This window comes from Cyprinus carpio, chromosome B25, assembly GCF_018340385.1.
Source record: "Cyprinus carpio isolate SPL01 chromosome B25, ASM1834038v1, whole genome shotgun sequence".
Lineage (NCBI taxonomy): Eukaryota > Metazoa > Chordata > Actinopteri > Cypriniformes > Cyprinidae > Cyprinus > Cyprinus carpio.
The window spans coordinates 15,329,381-15,346,461 of NC_056621.1; the positions used below are offsets into that span (position 1 = coordinate 15,329,381).

The 17,081-nt window shown below is 35.6% G+C and overlaps 2 protein-coding genes across 2 annotated transcripts; one reads left to right on the plus strand and one right to left on the minus strand.

Moving 5' to 3' along the window:
• On the minus strand, positions 1 to 14,889 carry sema7a (semaphorin 7A). The gene is made up of 15 exons (XM_042752723.1): positions 14,759 to 14,889; positions 13,155 to 13,404; positions 12,832 to 12,965; positions 12,193 to 12,222; positions 12,009 to 12,104; positions 10,340 to 10,433; positions 10,114 to 10,224; positions 8,711 to 8,853; positions 6,508 to 6,686; positions 4,699 to 4,807; positions 2,454 to 2,649; positions 1,542 to 1,657; positions 1,298 to 1,443; positions 1,040 to 1,095; positions 1 to 940 (listed from the first exon to the last, which is right to left on the minus strand). Exons 2-15 carry the CDS (start codon positions 13,276 to 13,278, stop codon positions 570 to 572), a joined length of 1,905 nt encoding a protein of 634 aa, XP_042608657.1. The 5' UTR covers positions 13,279 to 13,404; positions 14,759 to 14,889; the 3' UTR covers positions 1 to 569.
• On the plus strand, positions 14,200 to 16,943 carry commd4 (COMM domain containing 4). The gene is made up of 8 exons (XM_019090410.2): positions 14,200 to 14,427; positions 14,641 to 14,712; positions 14,793 to 14,858; positions 14,948 to 14,987; positions 15,814 to 15,933; positions 16,007 to 16,087; positions 16,168 to 16,344; positions 16,527 to 16,943. Exons 1-8 carry the CDS (start codon positions 14,425 to 14,427, stop codon positions 16,565 to 16,567), a joined length of 600 nt encoding a protein of 199 aa, XP_018945955.1. The 5' UTR covers positions 14,200 to 14,424; the 3' UTR covers positions 16,568 to 16,943.
• Positions 16,944 to 17,081: the final 138 nt, after the last annotated feature.

Consider the following 17,081-nt stretch of genomic DNA (forward strand, 5'->3'; position numbering starts at 1 on the left):
GGATGAGGGTTAAGCCTTTTTGCTCCACAAATGAAAACAAAGTTTGAAACAAAGTCTGAAAGAATTTGCATTTCTGTTAACAAATTGGTTGAATGACTGATTCAACGGCTTACTTCATTCACTTGTTGCCATCTACTGGTGTATTATATTATGTAACAATATTGATGAATATTTTCAAAAGCATCTTGCGACCTAGAAATAGTGCATCATCTGACATATTTCATCTTCATTTTCCTTCACCAGCTTTTGTTTGTTAAAACAATTCTAAATCCTAAAACTGTCATAGTATTTCCAGTTTTTAAAGATGAAAGTCCAAATTTTCATTGTGGTCTCAGACTTTGGACCACACTGTATACTTTCAACAGCCACTCAAGGGATGGCAACCATATAATTGCGAGTTGTCTGCTAGGACAGATGCTATCTTTTACTTCAGTGTTTACTTGCCTATAAACTTCACTTGATAAGACCACTGGCGCCTGACAACGTGTGACTGATGGTTTTAATCAGTTTATAGGTCATCAGAAAAGCTTTAAGATGGAAGCACTGACTTTTATATAACTACCTTGACCTTAAAGTGAGCGCAGATAGAAGGCACTAGTGACAAATGTGGCCATTAACCAGTTCTGGGCTCTCAGCTTGAAAGCACCATTCTCCATTCTCCATTCAACTCTGTATTCTCTCACAGTTCTGGTGTAATCGAGTTCATGGGATGTACATTTGTAATCACCATACATGCCATTCGTCATGGCTGGAATGAGGAGGAGACATTCTGATTGGGTCTGCTTGCATGGGATGCTCGTTTGATTATGTTCCCATTTGTAGGTGGCATGATTGGAATCGACAGGACAAGAGAGGTAGAAGGGAATGCCAGTGTGCACAGAGTGTTGAATCCTTAATGGAGCTGTCAGTGATTGTTTCACTTCTCTTGTGAATCTTCCACCTTAAAAGACATTAGTTACAGATACATGAGCCAGTTTTGTCTTTTGTCTTAAAAATCAAGCAAAAAATGATATGCAAAACAACTGGATTGATCTTATACCTGATTTTCGGTGACATACTTTAGTGAGTCCATCAGCAATGTTTTGTATTCCTCCTCTGAAACACAGAAAAATCTATTTAAAAAAATGCTAGGGTGTACAATACCCAAAAGACAGCATTTTAAAGCCACAATATGTAAATATATATATATATATACATATATATATATATATATATATATAGATATATATATATATCTATATATATATATATATATATATATATATAATATTACTAAACTAAACACATAAAACACTACCTAGTTTGTGATGTGCAGCCTTGTTCAGTCCAAGCGCAGTATGGATCACGGGAAAGGACACATTCTTCACAGGAAGCATTGTAATCTTCACATCTCTGAAGGTCTAAGATGGAAATTTGTCCAGGGTATCCTACAAACAGCTTCCTCTGCAGACAAAATCAGCAGTGGGTGAATGTGCAACAGAAACTGCAGACACTTTCTGAAATGTCAAAGTGTTCAATGATTCACAAGGCTGCTTGATTACCTTCTCAGAGTCGAGTTTCATCGAATGTACGGGTGCTGAACCATTGCACAGATGCGTTTCAGAGATGATGAATGCTTTGGAGCCATCTTCCAGTATCTTAAGGATCACTCCATTGTCTAAGATGAAGCAAGATATCAAATGGCTGAGTAAGACTGAGGAATCTGAAAGCGCTAACGAGAGCATCTGCAGTAGAATACTAAGTGCAAATAATGGAAAACATGAACGCACATGTTGTATGATAGGAACGTTGGACTGTTTCCATCAAACATGTTTGATATTTTGAGCCAATCAGTCAGTCTATGATGCCTAGCTTTTAGAAATCTGTTCAGAATTTTAAAGTCATGTAGTGTATTCCAGCCTATAGTAATATAAAGGCTATAGTATATCTCACTCAAAAGTGATTATATCATTAGAAAACAAATTCACCTTGTTTTTTTTAAATAAAATTATTCATTATTCTCTGACAGTATGATGTTTCAGTTAATTTCAGAACTTAAAACTTCATCCGGAATCCAAAAAGACTGGTTTCTTGTTGTGTGTAGCACCTACAGCTCTGCATTTCCTTCTGACGGATCACATTGTTATCAAAGTTTCAGCATATGTTGCTAAAACAGCAGGAATTCAGTAGCTTGTAGTTGAATTTTAAGGGTCAGAAAAAATTGGGAAAATAGTTAAAAATGAACGATGTTTTTTTCTTTATTTTTTAAATGCAAAACTAATGTTTTGAAAACGAATGTAAGACTAATGTAACTAATGTTATAAGCAGACTTCAATGAGAAAACAAAACAGAACAAAAGCTGGTAACAAGGGAAGGGTTTCTTTTATCAGGAGTATTGTTATGGTCTCTGGTATGAAGGAAGTCAGCAAACATCTTTGTAAACATCTGAAACAAAACAACACATGCAAGAATACCTGTTGCAAGCAGCAGCACATTGTGCAAGTTGTCATCTGAAGCTTGGACTCGGTCAACAGCTATCTTGGTGAAGTTCTTATTACTTGTGAAGAAGGGCGTTTCTTTTTGAATGGGTTGAATCCAGTCCTTCATCTCTGGATGGTCTTTAATGATTTGAAGGGTAGAAATTGGAATGAAATTGCTTTGTTTGACACACTGGAAAAGAGGGATATATCTGTTATAATATCATCTCAGTCAGTATTGCTTGAGGTCACAAGTTACAACACAACACAAGTGAGGTTAGAACCATTCTATTGTTATCAAGGCCATGGCAAAAATTACTGCGCATTTCCTCAACTATAAGAGGAGATTTAAAATAGCCATTGTGAGGAAACAATAGCCTTGGTTCACCAACAATGGCTATAATAATAGGTCTGAGCAATTCACCTTTGGGTCAAGAGTAAAATGATTGAGGAAGTTGTTGGGCATAAACAATATACAAAAATAAAGCTTGAATTTTTTTTTTTAATTTTGAATTGAATAGGCCTCAGCTGAATCAGATGTTACTCAGTTTTTTTTTTTTTTTACATTTTAATGCAAAAATATGATGATCACAGTAGGGCTGCCCTCGACTAATTATTTTTCTGGTCGACTAGTAGTCGTTCATAAGCATTAGTCAACCCGCCCGTTTATTAATAAAAAATTTAAATCATTATAATAAGCCTTTAATTGCCTATAGCCTAATAAGTGCTCAAGCACACGCATAAAGCCTGCCACAGCGCACCAGCAGAAGTAATGATTATGAATGTGTCAGTGAAAAACAGTAAGGAGACTGCATTAACATTTTAATAATTTGATTAACTAGTGCTTTCTTTGTTTTCGGTTTAAGAGATGAAGTCAATGACACTGACTCATCATCTCCGCAGTAGTGATGTGTCTGTATGCATGTTTCATACAGATTATATAATCTGAGAATATTTGTTTTCTATTTGAATTGTTTCATTTAAAAGTAGACATTTCACTGTCTACAGATATATTTTGCAAGTTCACAGAGACTGAGATGGCAGAAAGCGCATCATGTTTGCTTTCATTATTTTACAAAAGTGCAATGTTTTGTTGTTATTGTTAGTGCACACAAATAAACGTAGAGTCTTTACAGATTTGAAAGATGTATTATCTGTATAATCAAATATTACGGACAAATTTAAGAGCAAGGGTAGCGCACCCTGCGCCTCCATCTTCCTGCAGTGAGCGCATTATTCTGCTTCCACACTCCACACAGACACTTGAATAGCACACATTTCTCTAGATTAAAGGTATAGTTCACCCTCCCATAGACAGCAATGTAATTAACACGATCAATATCCAGAAACGTAGCAAGGAGATCGGTAAAATAATCTATGTGACATCAGATTGTTCAATTGTAATTTTACGAAGCTATGAGAATTCTTTTTGTATGCAAAAAGAAAACAAAAATAACGACTTTATTCAACAATTCTTCTCCTCCGCGTCACCCTAGAGCTTTTTTGGAGATTATGCACTGAATGCAAACAGCGTATGCCAGCGGTTCTCAATTCCAGTCCTCGCGCCCCCTGCTCTCCACATTTTGTATGTTTCTCTTATGGCTTCAGACGTTTGTTCTATTCAAAAGGAAGTGCCCTGCGAAGTGGACATCACAGGATATTCCGCCATGATTCCAGTTCGAAGCAAACGTATATGTTCCATTCAAAGTGCATTGAAGTGTGCGAGGCGTCAATTTAAATTGTATTTATTTACAGAGGTATATGATATCACACTTGTCCGTGTGTGAATATGTTGCGCAGTGCATATCCGTGAATGAATGTTCCGAAATGAGGTAAACGTCAACAAATTTCCCCTGCTCAGGGAGTAGGGAGCAATGAACACTGTGTAGGGACCATGTCAATGGGAACACAGTTCATGCATGAAGCTCACTTCTAACGAGCTGATTATCTCAATCAGGTGTGTTAACAAAGAGAGACATGTTAAATATGGGGGGCGCGAGGACTGGAATTGAGAACCGCTGGCATATGCTGTTCTGTGTCAGCTGTGCCACGCGAAGAAACTTCCGTACACATAATTTTACCACAGTGGTTAAACAATAAGTGTTGTAATGGACAGAAGTATAAAACAAAAAGAGGCCAAACAAAGAGAACAGTGATATATTTTTTTTTCCTACCCAAACATACTGAATATTTGATAAAACAACATGTTTATTTTGATTATTCTGTGTATGTTTTTGCTCACAGTTCCTGGTCTTGGGATGGGTATGGCCTCAGAATAACCTTTGAAGGAGGAATGCTCAAAAACATCATCAAGCTCTGCCAACGAGTAAATGCACACAGCAGTAGAGTTCCTATAACAACATTAAAAAAATAATGGTGAGATAATGCATTTAATTTCTGAGCAATCAGTGGCACCAAAGGAATCGCAAAAACAATATGAAGTAACTAGATGAGTAAAGTTTGTGAACAAACTTAAGATTCAAGTTCGAAAGTTTAGATAGATTACATAGATGTTGATCGCATGTTGCTATCATGATTTAACATGTTGCTAACGTTTTACCATGATTAGCATGCTGCTAGCATGTTTTAACATGTTTAGCTAGCATGTTTCTAGCATGATTACATTGTTGCTAGCACATTGCTAACATGTTTTTCCAATGTTGCTACCATGATTAAACGTTACAAGCACAATTATTATGCTGTTAATATTGTTAATAATGTTGCTAGCATTGATTAGCATGTTTGCTAACATGAGTAGAACAATTAGCATGTTGCTAGTATGTTTCTTACATGATCTAGCATGTTGTCAGCATGTTTTAGCATTATTTAACGTTGTTAGTGTGTTTTAACATGTTGCTATCATAATTTAACACACTGCTAATATGTTTTAAGACTACATATTTTAGCATGATTTAACCATAAATATATATACGTAGATGCCTCATTAGCAACATATTCTATGGGCCGTGATACGTAAGCCATCCGCCATTTTTGGAACGGTCTGCGAACCTTTGAGCATGTTGACTGTGTGCTTCTACAACAAGCGTGCTGCACTAGTCCTCAAAAGTGGAGCCATTGCGTTTCGATCACCCCCAGGTGGCTGGTCCCAGTATAGGTCATAAACCCCGCCCTCTCCATGTAATCTAATTGACGTGGGACAAACTAAATAATATATTTCACTTCAAATATTTTGTTTTCAAACATGGTTTATGTCATTTGATGTAGATTCTATCACGCTGATGTAAATTAGGGTGTTCGTTTTTAAAATAAGTTTGGCTTTAGTTAGTTATGTGATGCTATAAAAAAGGGAGTGTGACGTCATGACTGACAGCTGAGACTGGCCGCTTCTCTGAGCGAACTGAGGCGCCAACAGACTTTTTCGGGATCTTCAGGAAGAGATTGGAGTTGCCTCATACGAAAAACCAGCAGACAAAAATTGGACCAGTCAGGCTAATTTAAAAAAGGCGTGTTTGCGCTTGACTCTGCGGGAATGTGTGCGGGACGCGGCTCCACTTCGCTCTCTACTGCGCAGACTCCGGTCCCAAATCAGCGCAATATGGTTTTGTAGTATAAATAGTGCAAGTAGTGTGTTCACACTAAAAATTCCAAAACGAACAAGTGCACTTTAAATACCAGGATGATGCACTTAAATAACCAAAAAAAACCGCAATATTGAACTCTTCGTGCACTCGACTGTCTCTGCTTTAATTATGTAACGAATGGGCAGGGGCTCTCAGGCTTCAATTATGAATGACAAAATAACCTTATATAATTCATAAATAAATGGTTGAGTACATCGTGTATAAGTTCGTAGTGTATAAGTGCACAGTCCTATAGTGAGTCATTTGGGACACAGTTGTTGTTAGTGTAATTTAGCACACATTTAGCATGTTTTAGCATTAACATATCTGTAACATTTTAGCACACTGTTAACATGATTAATAATATTATCATATTATTATAATATTATTATAATAATTATAAAAGTAGCAGATTTCTCAAGCCAACCTAATTATTTTTTTTAAATGTCAGAAGATAATGCAGTGTTTACCAGCTGCTGGAGAAAAGTGCATACACTCGTGAATCCCTCCAGTCATCAGCATGTTGGATGAAAATGTCCTGTAAACGGTTGAAATACAGCGACTCTCTAGGAATCCCGCACACAAGTCGTGCCTTCAGAAAGGAGGTCCAGATGTTCTGGAGCAACTGCTTGGGACCACCCTCATCGACCTACAAGAGACTGATGTTTTTACAGGTGGACAGTGTTCTGCCATCATCATCCACAAGCCCTGGAAGGTACAAACCCGATTCCAAAAAAGTTGGGACACTGTACAAATTGTGAATTAAAACAGAATGCAATGATGTGGAAGTTTCAAATTTCAATATTTTATGCAGAATACAACATAGATGACATATCAAATGTTTAAACTGAGAAAATGTATCATTCTAAGGGAAAACATAAGTTGATTTAAAATTTCATGGCGTCAACACATCTCAAAAAAAGTTGGGACAAGGCCATGTTTACCACTGTGTGGCATCCCCTCTTCTTTTTATAACAGTCTGCAAACGTCTGGGGACTGAGAAGACAAGTTGCTCAAGTTTAGGAATAGGAATGCTGTCCCATTCTTGTCTAATACAGGCTTCTAGTTGCTCAACTGTCTTAGGTCTTCTTTGTCGCATCTTCCTCTTTATGATGCGCCAAATATTTTCTATGGGTGAAAGATCTGGACTGCAGGCTGGCCATTTCAGTACCCGGATCCTTCTTCCACGCAGCCATGATGTTGTAACTGATGCAGTATGTGGTCTGGCATTGTCATGTTGGAAAAAAGCAATTTCTTCCCCGAAAGAGATGACGTCTGGATGGGAGCATATGTTGTTCTAGAACTTGGATATACCTTTCAGCATTGATGGTGCCTTTCCACTCGTGCAACCCCATACCATCAGAGATGCAGGCTTCTGAACAGAGCGCTGATAACAACTTGGGTTGTCCTTGTCCTCTTTAGTCCGGATGACATGGTGTCCCACTTTTCCAAAAAGAACTTCAGATTTTGATTTGTCTGACCACAGAACAGTTTTCCACTTTGCCACAGTCCATTTTAAATGAGCCCTGGCCCATAGAAAACGCCTGCACTTCTGAATCATGTTTAGATATGGCTTCTTTTTTGTCCTATAGAGTTTTAGCCGGCAACGGCGAATGGCATGGTGGATTGTGTACACCGACAATGTTTTCTGGAATTATTCCTGAGCCCATGTTGTGATTTTCCATTACAGTAGCATTCCTGTATGTGCTGCAGTGCCGTCTAAGGGCCCGAAGATCACGGGCATCCAGTATGGTTTTCCGGCCTTGACCCTTACGCACAGAGATTGTTCCAGATTCTGTAAATCTTTGGATGATATTATGCACTGTAGAGGATGATAACTTCAAACTCTTTGCAGTTTTTCTCTGAGAAACTCCTTTCTGATATCGCTCCACTATTTTTTGCTGCAGATTTGGGGGAATTGGTGATCCTCTGCCCATCTTGACTTCTGAGAGACACTGCCACTCAGAGAGGCTCTTTTTATACCCAATCATGTTGCCAATTGACATAATAAGTTGCAAATTGGTCCTCCAGCTGTTCCTTATATGTACATTTAACTTTTCCAGCCTCTTATTGCTACCTGTCCCAACTTTTTTGGAATGTGTAGCTCTCCAAAATGAGCCAATATTTGGCATGACATTTCAAAATGTCTCACTTTCAACATTTGATATGTTATCTATATTCTATTGTGAATAAAATATAAGTTTATGAGATTTGTAAATTATTGCATTCCTTTTTTACTCACAATTTGTACAGTGTCTCAGTGTTTTTTAAAATCGGGTTCGTATCTACTTCTCATGGCACTTCATACCAAGAACGCAACTTCTGTGACTCACGCTTTGTTTCTAGAATCTGACCTCTGTCCTGCAGTCATGTTTTCTGCTGTAGATGCTTTTACCTAAATTTTCTGATAACAGTGGTGCTGACAGAACTGTGATAACTTATCGAGTTGAATGCCAGGAAGGCTCCAAAGTGCTAAATTTGAAACTCTACGTGAGTCCTCAGACTCCATTTCCACCTCCTGAATAATTCAGGGCATACTTGTAATGTGTAGGATGATAAAATCAATGTTGAAGGTCACTTTTCCACAACAATGGTTCTCTCAGATTTGGTGGGTTCATGTAGGAAGCCTCACAAAGAACCGTCACATCTTTCATACGTAAATAAGAAACATACCTTACACACTCTGGCCACTCTAGATATCCAAGGGTCAGCTTCTGGACTCGTGTCTGAGTTTTTCTCACGGAATAAGACATATATCTTCTCATTTAAGGAGTCATTCTTGCGCTGGGCCAGAAAACTGGAAATAAAAGTGGGTTCTGTGGGGAAGTATGAATGAGTCATTCATTATTTCCTTACTTATTTCACATATCACCCATATCACCGAACCTCAACTTTATTTTGAAATGAGAAGCCTGGTTTATAAAAGAAACAAGAACTAGGCTGTATTTTGATAGCTGCGGCTTGGGAGAGGCAAAATGCTGTTTGGTCAGCAGCTGAGGAACTTGCTTGCTCATCCCACTCTGTCAACAAACATACTTTACAGTCACTAAAGTGCATACTAAAGTGAGTTTACTAATTACAGCTTTAGAGGTAAGATGTTAATTAAGCAGAGCAAGATCTGGGTCATAATTCACCCAAATTGTAAAACTGGTCATAATTTACGTACTCTCAATTTGTTCCAAACCTGTATGAGTTTCTTTCTTCTGTTGAACACAAAAGAAGTTATCTTGAAGAATGTTGGTATCCAAACAGTTTCTATTTTTTCCATACTATGGAAGTCAACAGGGACCCGCAATTGTTGGGTTACCAAAATTGTTATTCTTATATTCTGCTGAAGAAAGAAACTGGGTTTGGGAATACAGGTTTGGAAAAACTTAATGATGACCAAATTTTCATTTTTGTTTCAACTGTCCATTTAAAGGCATAGTTCACCCAAAAATGAAAACTGTCCCATGATTCACTCACTTTCAGGCCATCCTAAGTGTACAGCCAAGAGGAGAATGGTTTCCCTTTGTTGCAAGAAAAACTTGGTTCTCACGAGATTAGCATATTCTCAGAGGAGATTATGCGACGCCTACTTCATCCGCTGGAACGTTACTCTCTCGTAAACATGCATTCGACAGTTAGCGGAAACTAGAGATTACGCATCATAAAATATTAAAAATTAACATACACAAAACAAAAACTCAACTCCACAATTCATAAATCAACTACCAACACCCCAGAGCCATGTGGAGCACTTTTAATGATGGATGGATGCACTTTATTTCGCTTCAAAATCTCAACAGCCATTCACTGCCATTATAAAGCATTAGGAAGAGCCAGGACATTTTTTAATATAACTCCGATTGCATTTGTCTGAAAAAAGAACGTCATATACACCTAGAATGGCTTGAGGGTGAGTAAATCATGGCGTAATTTAAATTTTTGGGTGAAACTATACCTTTAAATCTGATCTTTGGGAATATTTGGAGATGTTCTCAATTAGAAAAAAAACTATTTATACATAAAATAAGTATTCATATATATAAATTAAATAAGTTTTCTTCTAGCAATTTTTGTGTGATTCAACCAACCTGAGACCCATTGATCATACATCCATACGCTGGTTCGTTTTCCAGCTTTTCTGCGAAACTGCAGCAGGGTTCCATCACTGTATAAAGGAGCTGCCGCATAGAGATCTCCATCTGTATATAACCAAAGAAAGCCTTGGTGTTAAGCTAAATAAGTATCTACAATCCTCCAGCTCATTCACAAAGCCTAAGCAGATCAAAACATTAAGCTGCTTGTGCTCCCACATACCTGCCACCAGCGACAAGACGTTTTGTGAACCTGTATGAGGTGAGATTCCTGTGCCATCTACACCCTCTGTGGATTTATTGCTTTCTCTGGGAAACCAGGAAAGAGACATTATTAGATATCAGGAATATGGCAAGCCATTTGAACATTTATTCATTTGCAGGATATGAATTCTAGATAATATAGTTTCTAAACTACAATGCATTTACAGGCATCAAGAATTACATTTTTTGACAAGTTGAAACTGATTTTTTGCTATCAAGACTTTGTATATCTGTGAGTAATTCTGCAATTGTTTATATCAAGAATTCCTGTTTTACTATAGGAAATGTAAAAACCGACATCAAAAAGGGGTTTTAAAATAAAAAAAGGTGTTTTGATACAAAATCAAAAATCGAACTGTTAATATACAAAATTCATATCCTGGGAATGATTAAAAGTAAAATTGGCTTGCCATCCAGGGTAAACTAGTAAGACATTGATTCTCATTCACACATTTCTGCGTACATATGTGAATCGTCACACATAAATTATTATTTATCAAACTAAACTTACATTAAATTTGCAATATGAGACCACACATCTGGAAAATTGCAACTTGTAAAGTCGGCAAATGCGAGGTCCGAAACATGATTGCATATAGTCTAAGCATGTATAAAAACTGTTTGCTGTGTTTTAATTTGTATTGAGAAAATACTCATTTTAGAGAATTTTCTGTTTTTCTGTATTGATTTCTCAGGCGTTTTACCCACATTTTGAATTTTGCATTGCATTTTTTGTGTTGTTGGGTTAAAAGAAATGTCTGTAAACTTAACAAATAATGTCATGTCATGGCAATGTTTTTAACAGTGTGAGTTTCACATGATCATATGCTTCTGTTGTCAATCTGGTGGCGATTTTGCATGTGCACATAAATTTGTAAATTGTATGAAACTTATTAGAAAATTAGACATGTTGTAAGCAATAACAAAACTGCATATGAAGTTATGTCATTCAAAATTATACAAGCAAGTTAAAGGTTCTGTATGTAGGATTTTGACTCTACTAGAGCATAAAAATACCATAATATGTTTGCAAATAATTAAGAAACATGCTAAGTTAACATACTTGTTTATCTGATAAAAAATGCTACAGTCAGTTATTCTCCTGTGAAAATGTGCGTTCCTGGCCGGAATGTCGATCTCTGTTTTAGTTTATGAAACCAACCCACTGCCAGTTTACCCAATTGTATTTTGGTATTTCGGGTTGCCAGTTCGCGGAAAACACAGCGTATTTCATTTCTTTCATCATCAAGTGCGCTCGTTCCTTTTTGTGTTGTCAATCTGGCAACCCGTGTGTGTACCAACTGCCAAGCCTGAGGAGCAATATCGCCGAGGTATTCTGTCATGTTTTCTCCCTATCTTTCCAAACCGCGACAAACACCAGTCTCCCTTCTCTGTAGAATGCGATATATCCGCTCAACCAATCACAGCACACCATTCCATGCACTCTAGACAGTAATGAAGGCGCTTTTAATGTTATTATAACCTAAAGATTCTTTAAAAAATAAAAAAAAAAAAAATAGTTTCCTCCATCTTGCAACTTTCTTGGTAAAGAAAACAAATTTTTTATTCAAATCAATCAAAATGGATTTATAGCGTTTCCGAAACCAAACTCTTAATTTATTTCTTACCAGTTTCCAACACTGTGGCTGTTCTCCATTCGTCCCACACACAAATGTGTAGTTTTCAAATCTTTCAATTACTGTCACTACATTTTCACAGGAGCCCTGTACAGATAAATGCAATATCAGTAAGACGGTCAAACTACAAAACTCAATTTGTGCGTTCTTTTTTCAACAGAATTATAAAACTCACCTCAACACATCTTGGATTCAGAGTAAAGTTCTAAAGAAAATAAATACATTTGATAAAAATGTTAATATTTTATTATGATCTTGGTCACAAAATCTACTGAATAAAATCTCAAAATTGATGTAAAAGTATTTTAAATTCAAGAGCGTACACAATTATGTACCTAAATGTGTATAAAGCAAAAATAAGGGATTATTTTTTTCACTAATCAATCACACAATTAACATTTAAATTATTTATTGCACCCATAGCAACAGATTGGACTTGTTGTTTATGGAAATAAATCTTTCATAAACACCTGAAACAGGCCTTTTCATTCGCTGGCACATCAAAGCTGTCTGTGTGCGTCATTGACAACAGTTACTGAAATCTGTCCACATTATATAATTTAACGTAGGCTAGAACACCAAATTAAATCAGAGTTCGAATATCCCTTTGCTCAATGCTGAGTCACTTCTCCAATTTATGATTTTCAGCCGTGCTTTATATTCCAACTTTATTTTCATAATAAAATTATTCTATATAAATGTATTATTTCTTATAAATGTACAATTATGTAAATGTAAATAGTCTACAGTAATTATAAATACATTGAAAAATGTCATATATTTACATAATGACCAGTTCCAGTTTAGTAATTACCTCCACAATCTGACGACTGTCTACATCAAAATGCAGAAGTTGATTTATTCCTCCTACAATCAGACTTTTTGATCCTTTCTGATGGAATAAGACTGTATGACTATAATTTCTGTTGTATAAAAGAAGAGCATCATCTGGGGGAAAAATAAACAAATCTGGGTAAAGTTATGCTCTTTAGTAAGACATCATATGTTTAGATATTGTCTCATTTGATTATTTAAAACGATTGAAGTCTACTGTACAAGTGCATTCCTGAATAGACTGACGTTAGTGTAAATAATTAGTCTGATCGCAGAGGAAAGATGTAGGCTATTTTATCTTACCTTGTTTTAGAGTTAATCTGGGATTATAAGAGCAAAACGCGCAATGAAAGCACACTCCATATACAAGCAAAGGATACGCCAGATTTCCCTTGATGTGGAAAGAGAAATAATCCCGTAGCATCATGGTCCAACACAATCTATCCGCTCAGAATAACGCGAGCTCATCTCATCTCCAACCTTTCCAGCTGAAGACTCCTCCTGAAAGCCGCAACGCCACGTGACAGCAGCTCCACCTGCGCCCTGCTGCTGTCTTAAAATATATATTTTTAATGCATTTCAGTAAAAACTGTAATATTGTAAAATGTTACGACAATTTAAAATAATTTTCTATTTTAGTGCGACTTAAGATCGTACGATTTTGGTCCGATTTTTGTAAAGACCTAATAATATAAACGTATATGTAATTGAATATATGTTCAATTGTTCGTTTTTGTGATAAGTTTGAGTTTAGATGGTAATTTGATGTTATAAAAACGGGGCGTGTCGTTATGGTTGATTTTTTTTCTCCCTTTATTTAGATAAATGACTCAAAAACATTAAATCCAACAACTCAACATGCAACTGCAATGTTTCACAAGACGAATATCACACCTTTAGACAAACTGACAAATCATAAAAAAAGAAAAGAAAAAAAAAACAAATTATTTCCTCCTTTTTCCTAATTAGACATTCAATATACATATAATTTAGTGAACACAATGGGGACATTACAGTATCAAGAATTTCTCCATAAATTATAACAAAATGTCGTTCTTTTTATTTTTAAACAATAATAACTAATTCTTTAACAATTCCATCTATACAAAAAAAAAAACATCCTACAATAAGGCATTCAAATTTCAAATTATTGATTAAATATTTAACATTCAAAATAAAAGATCATCAAAAGTTAATCAAACATTTTGCTTCTGTGTGTTAAAGAACATATAACATCTTTTAGAGATAATTTATAATTCACCTTTCTTGGGGCAAAAAGAAAAAAGTGTCGCTGTGGTTGATTGAGCTGACTCTGGCTCCAAGTGACGTCATTTACTCAATGGCTGCGGGCGGCCACACCGAGACGCTTTGACTTATCTTTTCTATAGTGGAACAGTCTATGATATATATGCAATATACGGGTGCGTTGCTGTTTATCTTGTTTTAAAAGGAGCAACGTATATAGATAATACATAGTCCAGTAGATGGCGAAAATGCACGGTAAAGCTGGCGTGCCGCCGTATCTTACCAGAAGAAGAAGAAGATCAGCTGACTGAATGAATATTATGTCAAAATGGTATTATTTATCTTATTATTGAATGATACCTGAGTTTATTCTAGTTTAATATTTCAAACCATTACAGTTATAATGTGTCCGCTGTGATTAATGAATAGTTATTTTATTTTGTATAGCGAAAGCTGACTTTAATCTTTAGAGTACGCCTTAAAGCCAAAGCAACAGACGTATACAATCTTAATAAACTAATTTTGCCGCATTCTTTTATTTCAGAGGTTCCGATTTTGTGGAGATCTGGACTGTCCAGACTGGGTCCTTGCAGAAATGAGCACCTTGGCTAGAATAGTAAGTCTAATATTTTCCGTCTTGACAATTTCTGCACAAAACTTACCAGAAATGATTTCCTTCTCTGCTGTTCTTCACAGTCGAGCGTCAAGATGAAGCTTCTGTGTGTGCAAGTCATTAAAGATCTGCTCGATGAAGGCATCGATGTAAGACAGCACTGGAGACAGCAGTCACGTTGCAATGTCTGCTAAATACATATTCCTCTAACTACCACTCTATAATTATGTGTTTTCAGTATGACAAAGTTTCAAAACTAACCTCAGATGCAAAGTTTGGTGAGTAAAAACCTGGTTGCGTGTCGTGATCTCAATAATAGAGTAGTGTGAAATTAAAATTATTATAAATCAGGTTAGGTGTTGTTTATATAATTCTGGCCAGAACTGATTGCTTACCTTTTTTTTTTTTTTTTTTTTTTTTTTTTACACGTTATGGCTGATATTTAAATTTTAGACTGTATATTAAATAATGTAACAAACTAACAAGGCCAAATGCAATAAATAATGTTATTAGATTAATGTTTTAAATGCATTTATGAATATAAGAGATGTCGAGGGGCCAAGGCCAAAAAAAACTAAAACGAGCAAGATAGTATATGATTGTTATTTTTATTTATTTAATCATTTTTATTTTGTTTGTAAAAATAATATGGTTCAAGTTATTTTATAAAATTCATTTAAGTATTGTTATTAAGCCTATTTTAAAAGTGAATTTAACACAATAAAAAAAAATACATAAAAAAATAAGATTTGCTTAGGATACATTTAACAATGTAATTTAATTTAACACTATAATGTATAATCTATGGAAAATTAAGATTTGCTTAGGATACATTTAACAATGTAATTTATTAGTGTTTTTAAAAATTAATTGTAAGTGACTTTTAGATAATGTTAAAGGTAATCTATAAACGTAAAAACTGAAGAAATGAGCAGCACAATGAAATATTACAGTTAATGGATGAATGAATATTTACTGATAGTTATTGTAAACTCATTTAATAAACAACAATGGTACTGATATTTAATGCAACCTACATAAATGCCTTGTCTGTTTATATTTAATGCCATATCTCTTGCTTATTTGTCTGTCTGTTTTAATCAGAAAGTGGAGACATTAAAGCCAGTATAGCAGTGCTGAGTTTCATTCTGTCCAGTGCTGCTAAGCATGACGTGGACAGTGAATCTCTCTCCAGTGAACTACAGCAGCTTGGCCTGCCTAAAGGTAAGGATATCTGCTTTATCAACTCTTTCAAAGTTATACTTAAAACTAAACACATTTCCATGTCCACTTATAGAGCACACCACAGGCTTGTGTAAATCATATGAGGATAAACACATCGCTCTACAGGAAAAGCTGAGGGAGAGCAGCCTGCGCTGTGAGTATCTCCAAAAAACAGAAGAAAGAATAGAAATACAGCACAGATTGTTTAATATTCTGATGCATGTCACGTGTCAGTGGGTCGTCTGGAAGCGGTGAACTGGCGGGTCGATTACACCCTGAGCTCCAGTCAACTGAAGCAAGTGAATGAACCCACAGTCCAGCTCAGACTTCAGGCTCAGGACCCCGAGACAGAGTCCACACAGACCACCACGGTCTCCATCACTGCGGACAAGTTCAGAGTACTGCTAACAGGTGACAGTAATCAATAATTAATTAATCAATGCTACTCCAGTCCATCTTGTGACCTGAAAGCTGCTTGTTTGGATGGAAATTTGATGCAATTCAAATGCATAAACCTTTCATTTAGACTGAAATGTTTTAAGTGTATATTATATTATGCAGTTATTGTAAATTTCCTTGTTTTTCTTTTCCAGAACTCAAACAAGCACAGACTATGATGAGTGCATTACAGTGAAGAAGTCAGCGTTTGTTAAATAATATTGCTGAAATGTACACAGAATCTGTCTGTGTATTTAAACTGTGCTTCTGACGTAATGTATTTCGTTTAGCTTTTCATGTCCTGATTAGTCAAATGTTGACTAATGTTGCTCAAATTGAGCTCCAACTTTAAAAAGCGTCTCTATCAGATTTATCACTTTTATTCATTGTTTTTGGACCAAATGTCACTAGGAAACTTAATTTGTCACTTGATTCCTGATAACGCTGATCAAGAACAGCCCTTAGTGATTTATCTCACCTCATGTATTTGTTTATGTTAATGTCATGTGTATTTTTGTTAATGTATTGTTTCTTTTTTTTTTTTAAAGGATAGAATAAATAAAATAATACAAAAAGCTTAGTGTCTGTCTCATTGCTGCATATTCAGAATCCTTAACAATACTTAAAGAATTTATAATTATAATTATAATTATTATTATTATTATTATTATTATTATTATTATTATTATTATTATTATTATTATATTTTA

Bases quoted from the DNA above. Each gene is read 5' to 3' on its own strand.
- sema7a (XM_042752723.1), bottom strand. From the start codon at position 13,278: ATGATGCTACGGGATTATTTCTCTTTCCACATCAAGGGAAATCTGGCG. The intron at 12,105-12,192 runs GTGAGTTTTATA...TTATCTGTACAG, and splicing joins TGAATCCAAGATGTGTTGAG to GGCTCCTGTGAAAATGTAGT. The intron at 941-1,039 runs GTATAAGATCAA...ATGTCTTTTAAG, and splicing joins AGTATGTCACCGAAAATCAG to GTGGAAGATTCACAAGAGAA.
- commd4 (XM_019090410.2), top strand. The intron at 14,988-15,813 runs GTGAGTAAAAAC...TGTTTTAATCAG, and splicing joins AACCTCAGATGCAAAGTTTG to AAAGTGGAGACATTAAAGCC. The intron at 16,088-16,167 runs GTGAGTATCTCC...GTCACGTGTCAG, and splicing joins GAGGGAGAGCAGCCTGCGCT to TGGGTCGTCTGGAAGCGGTG.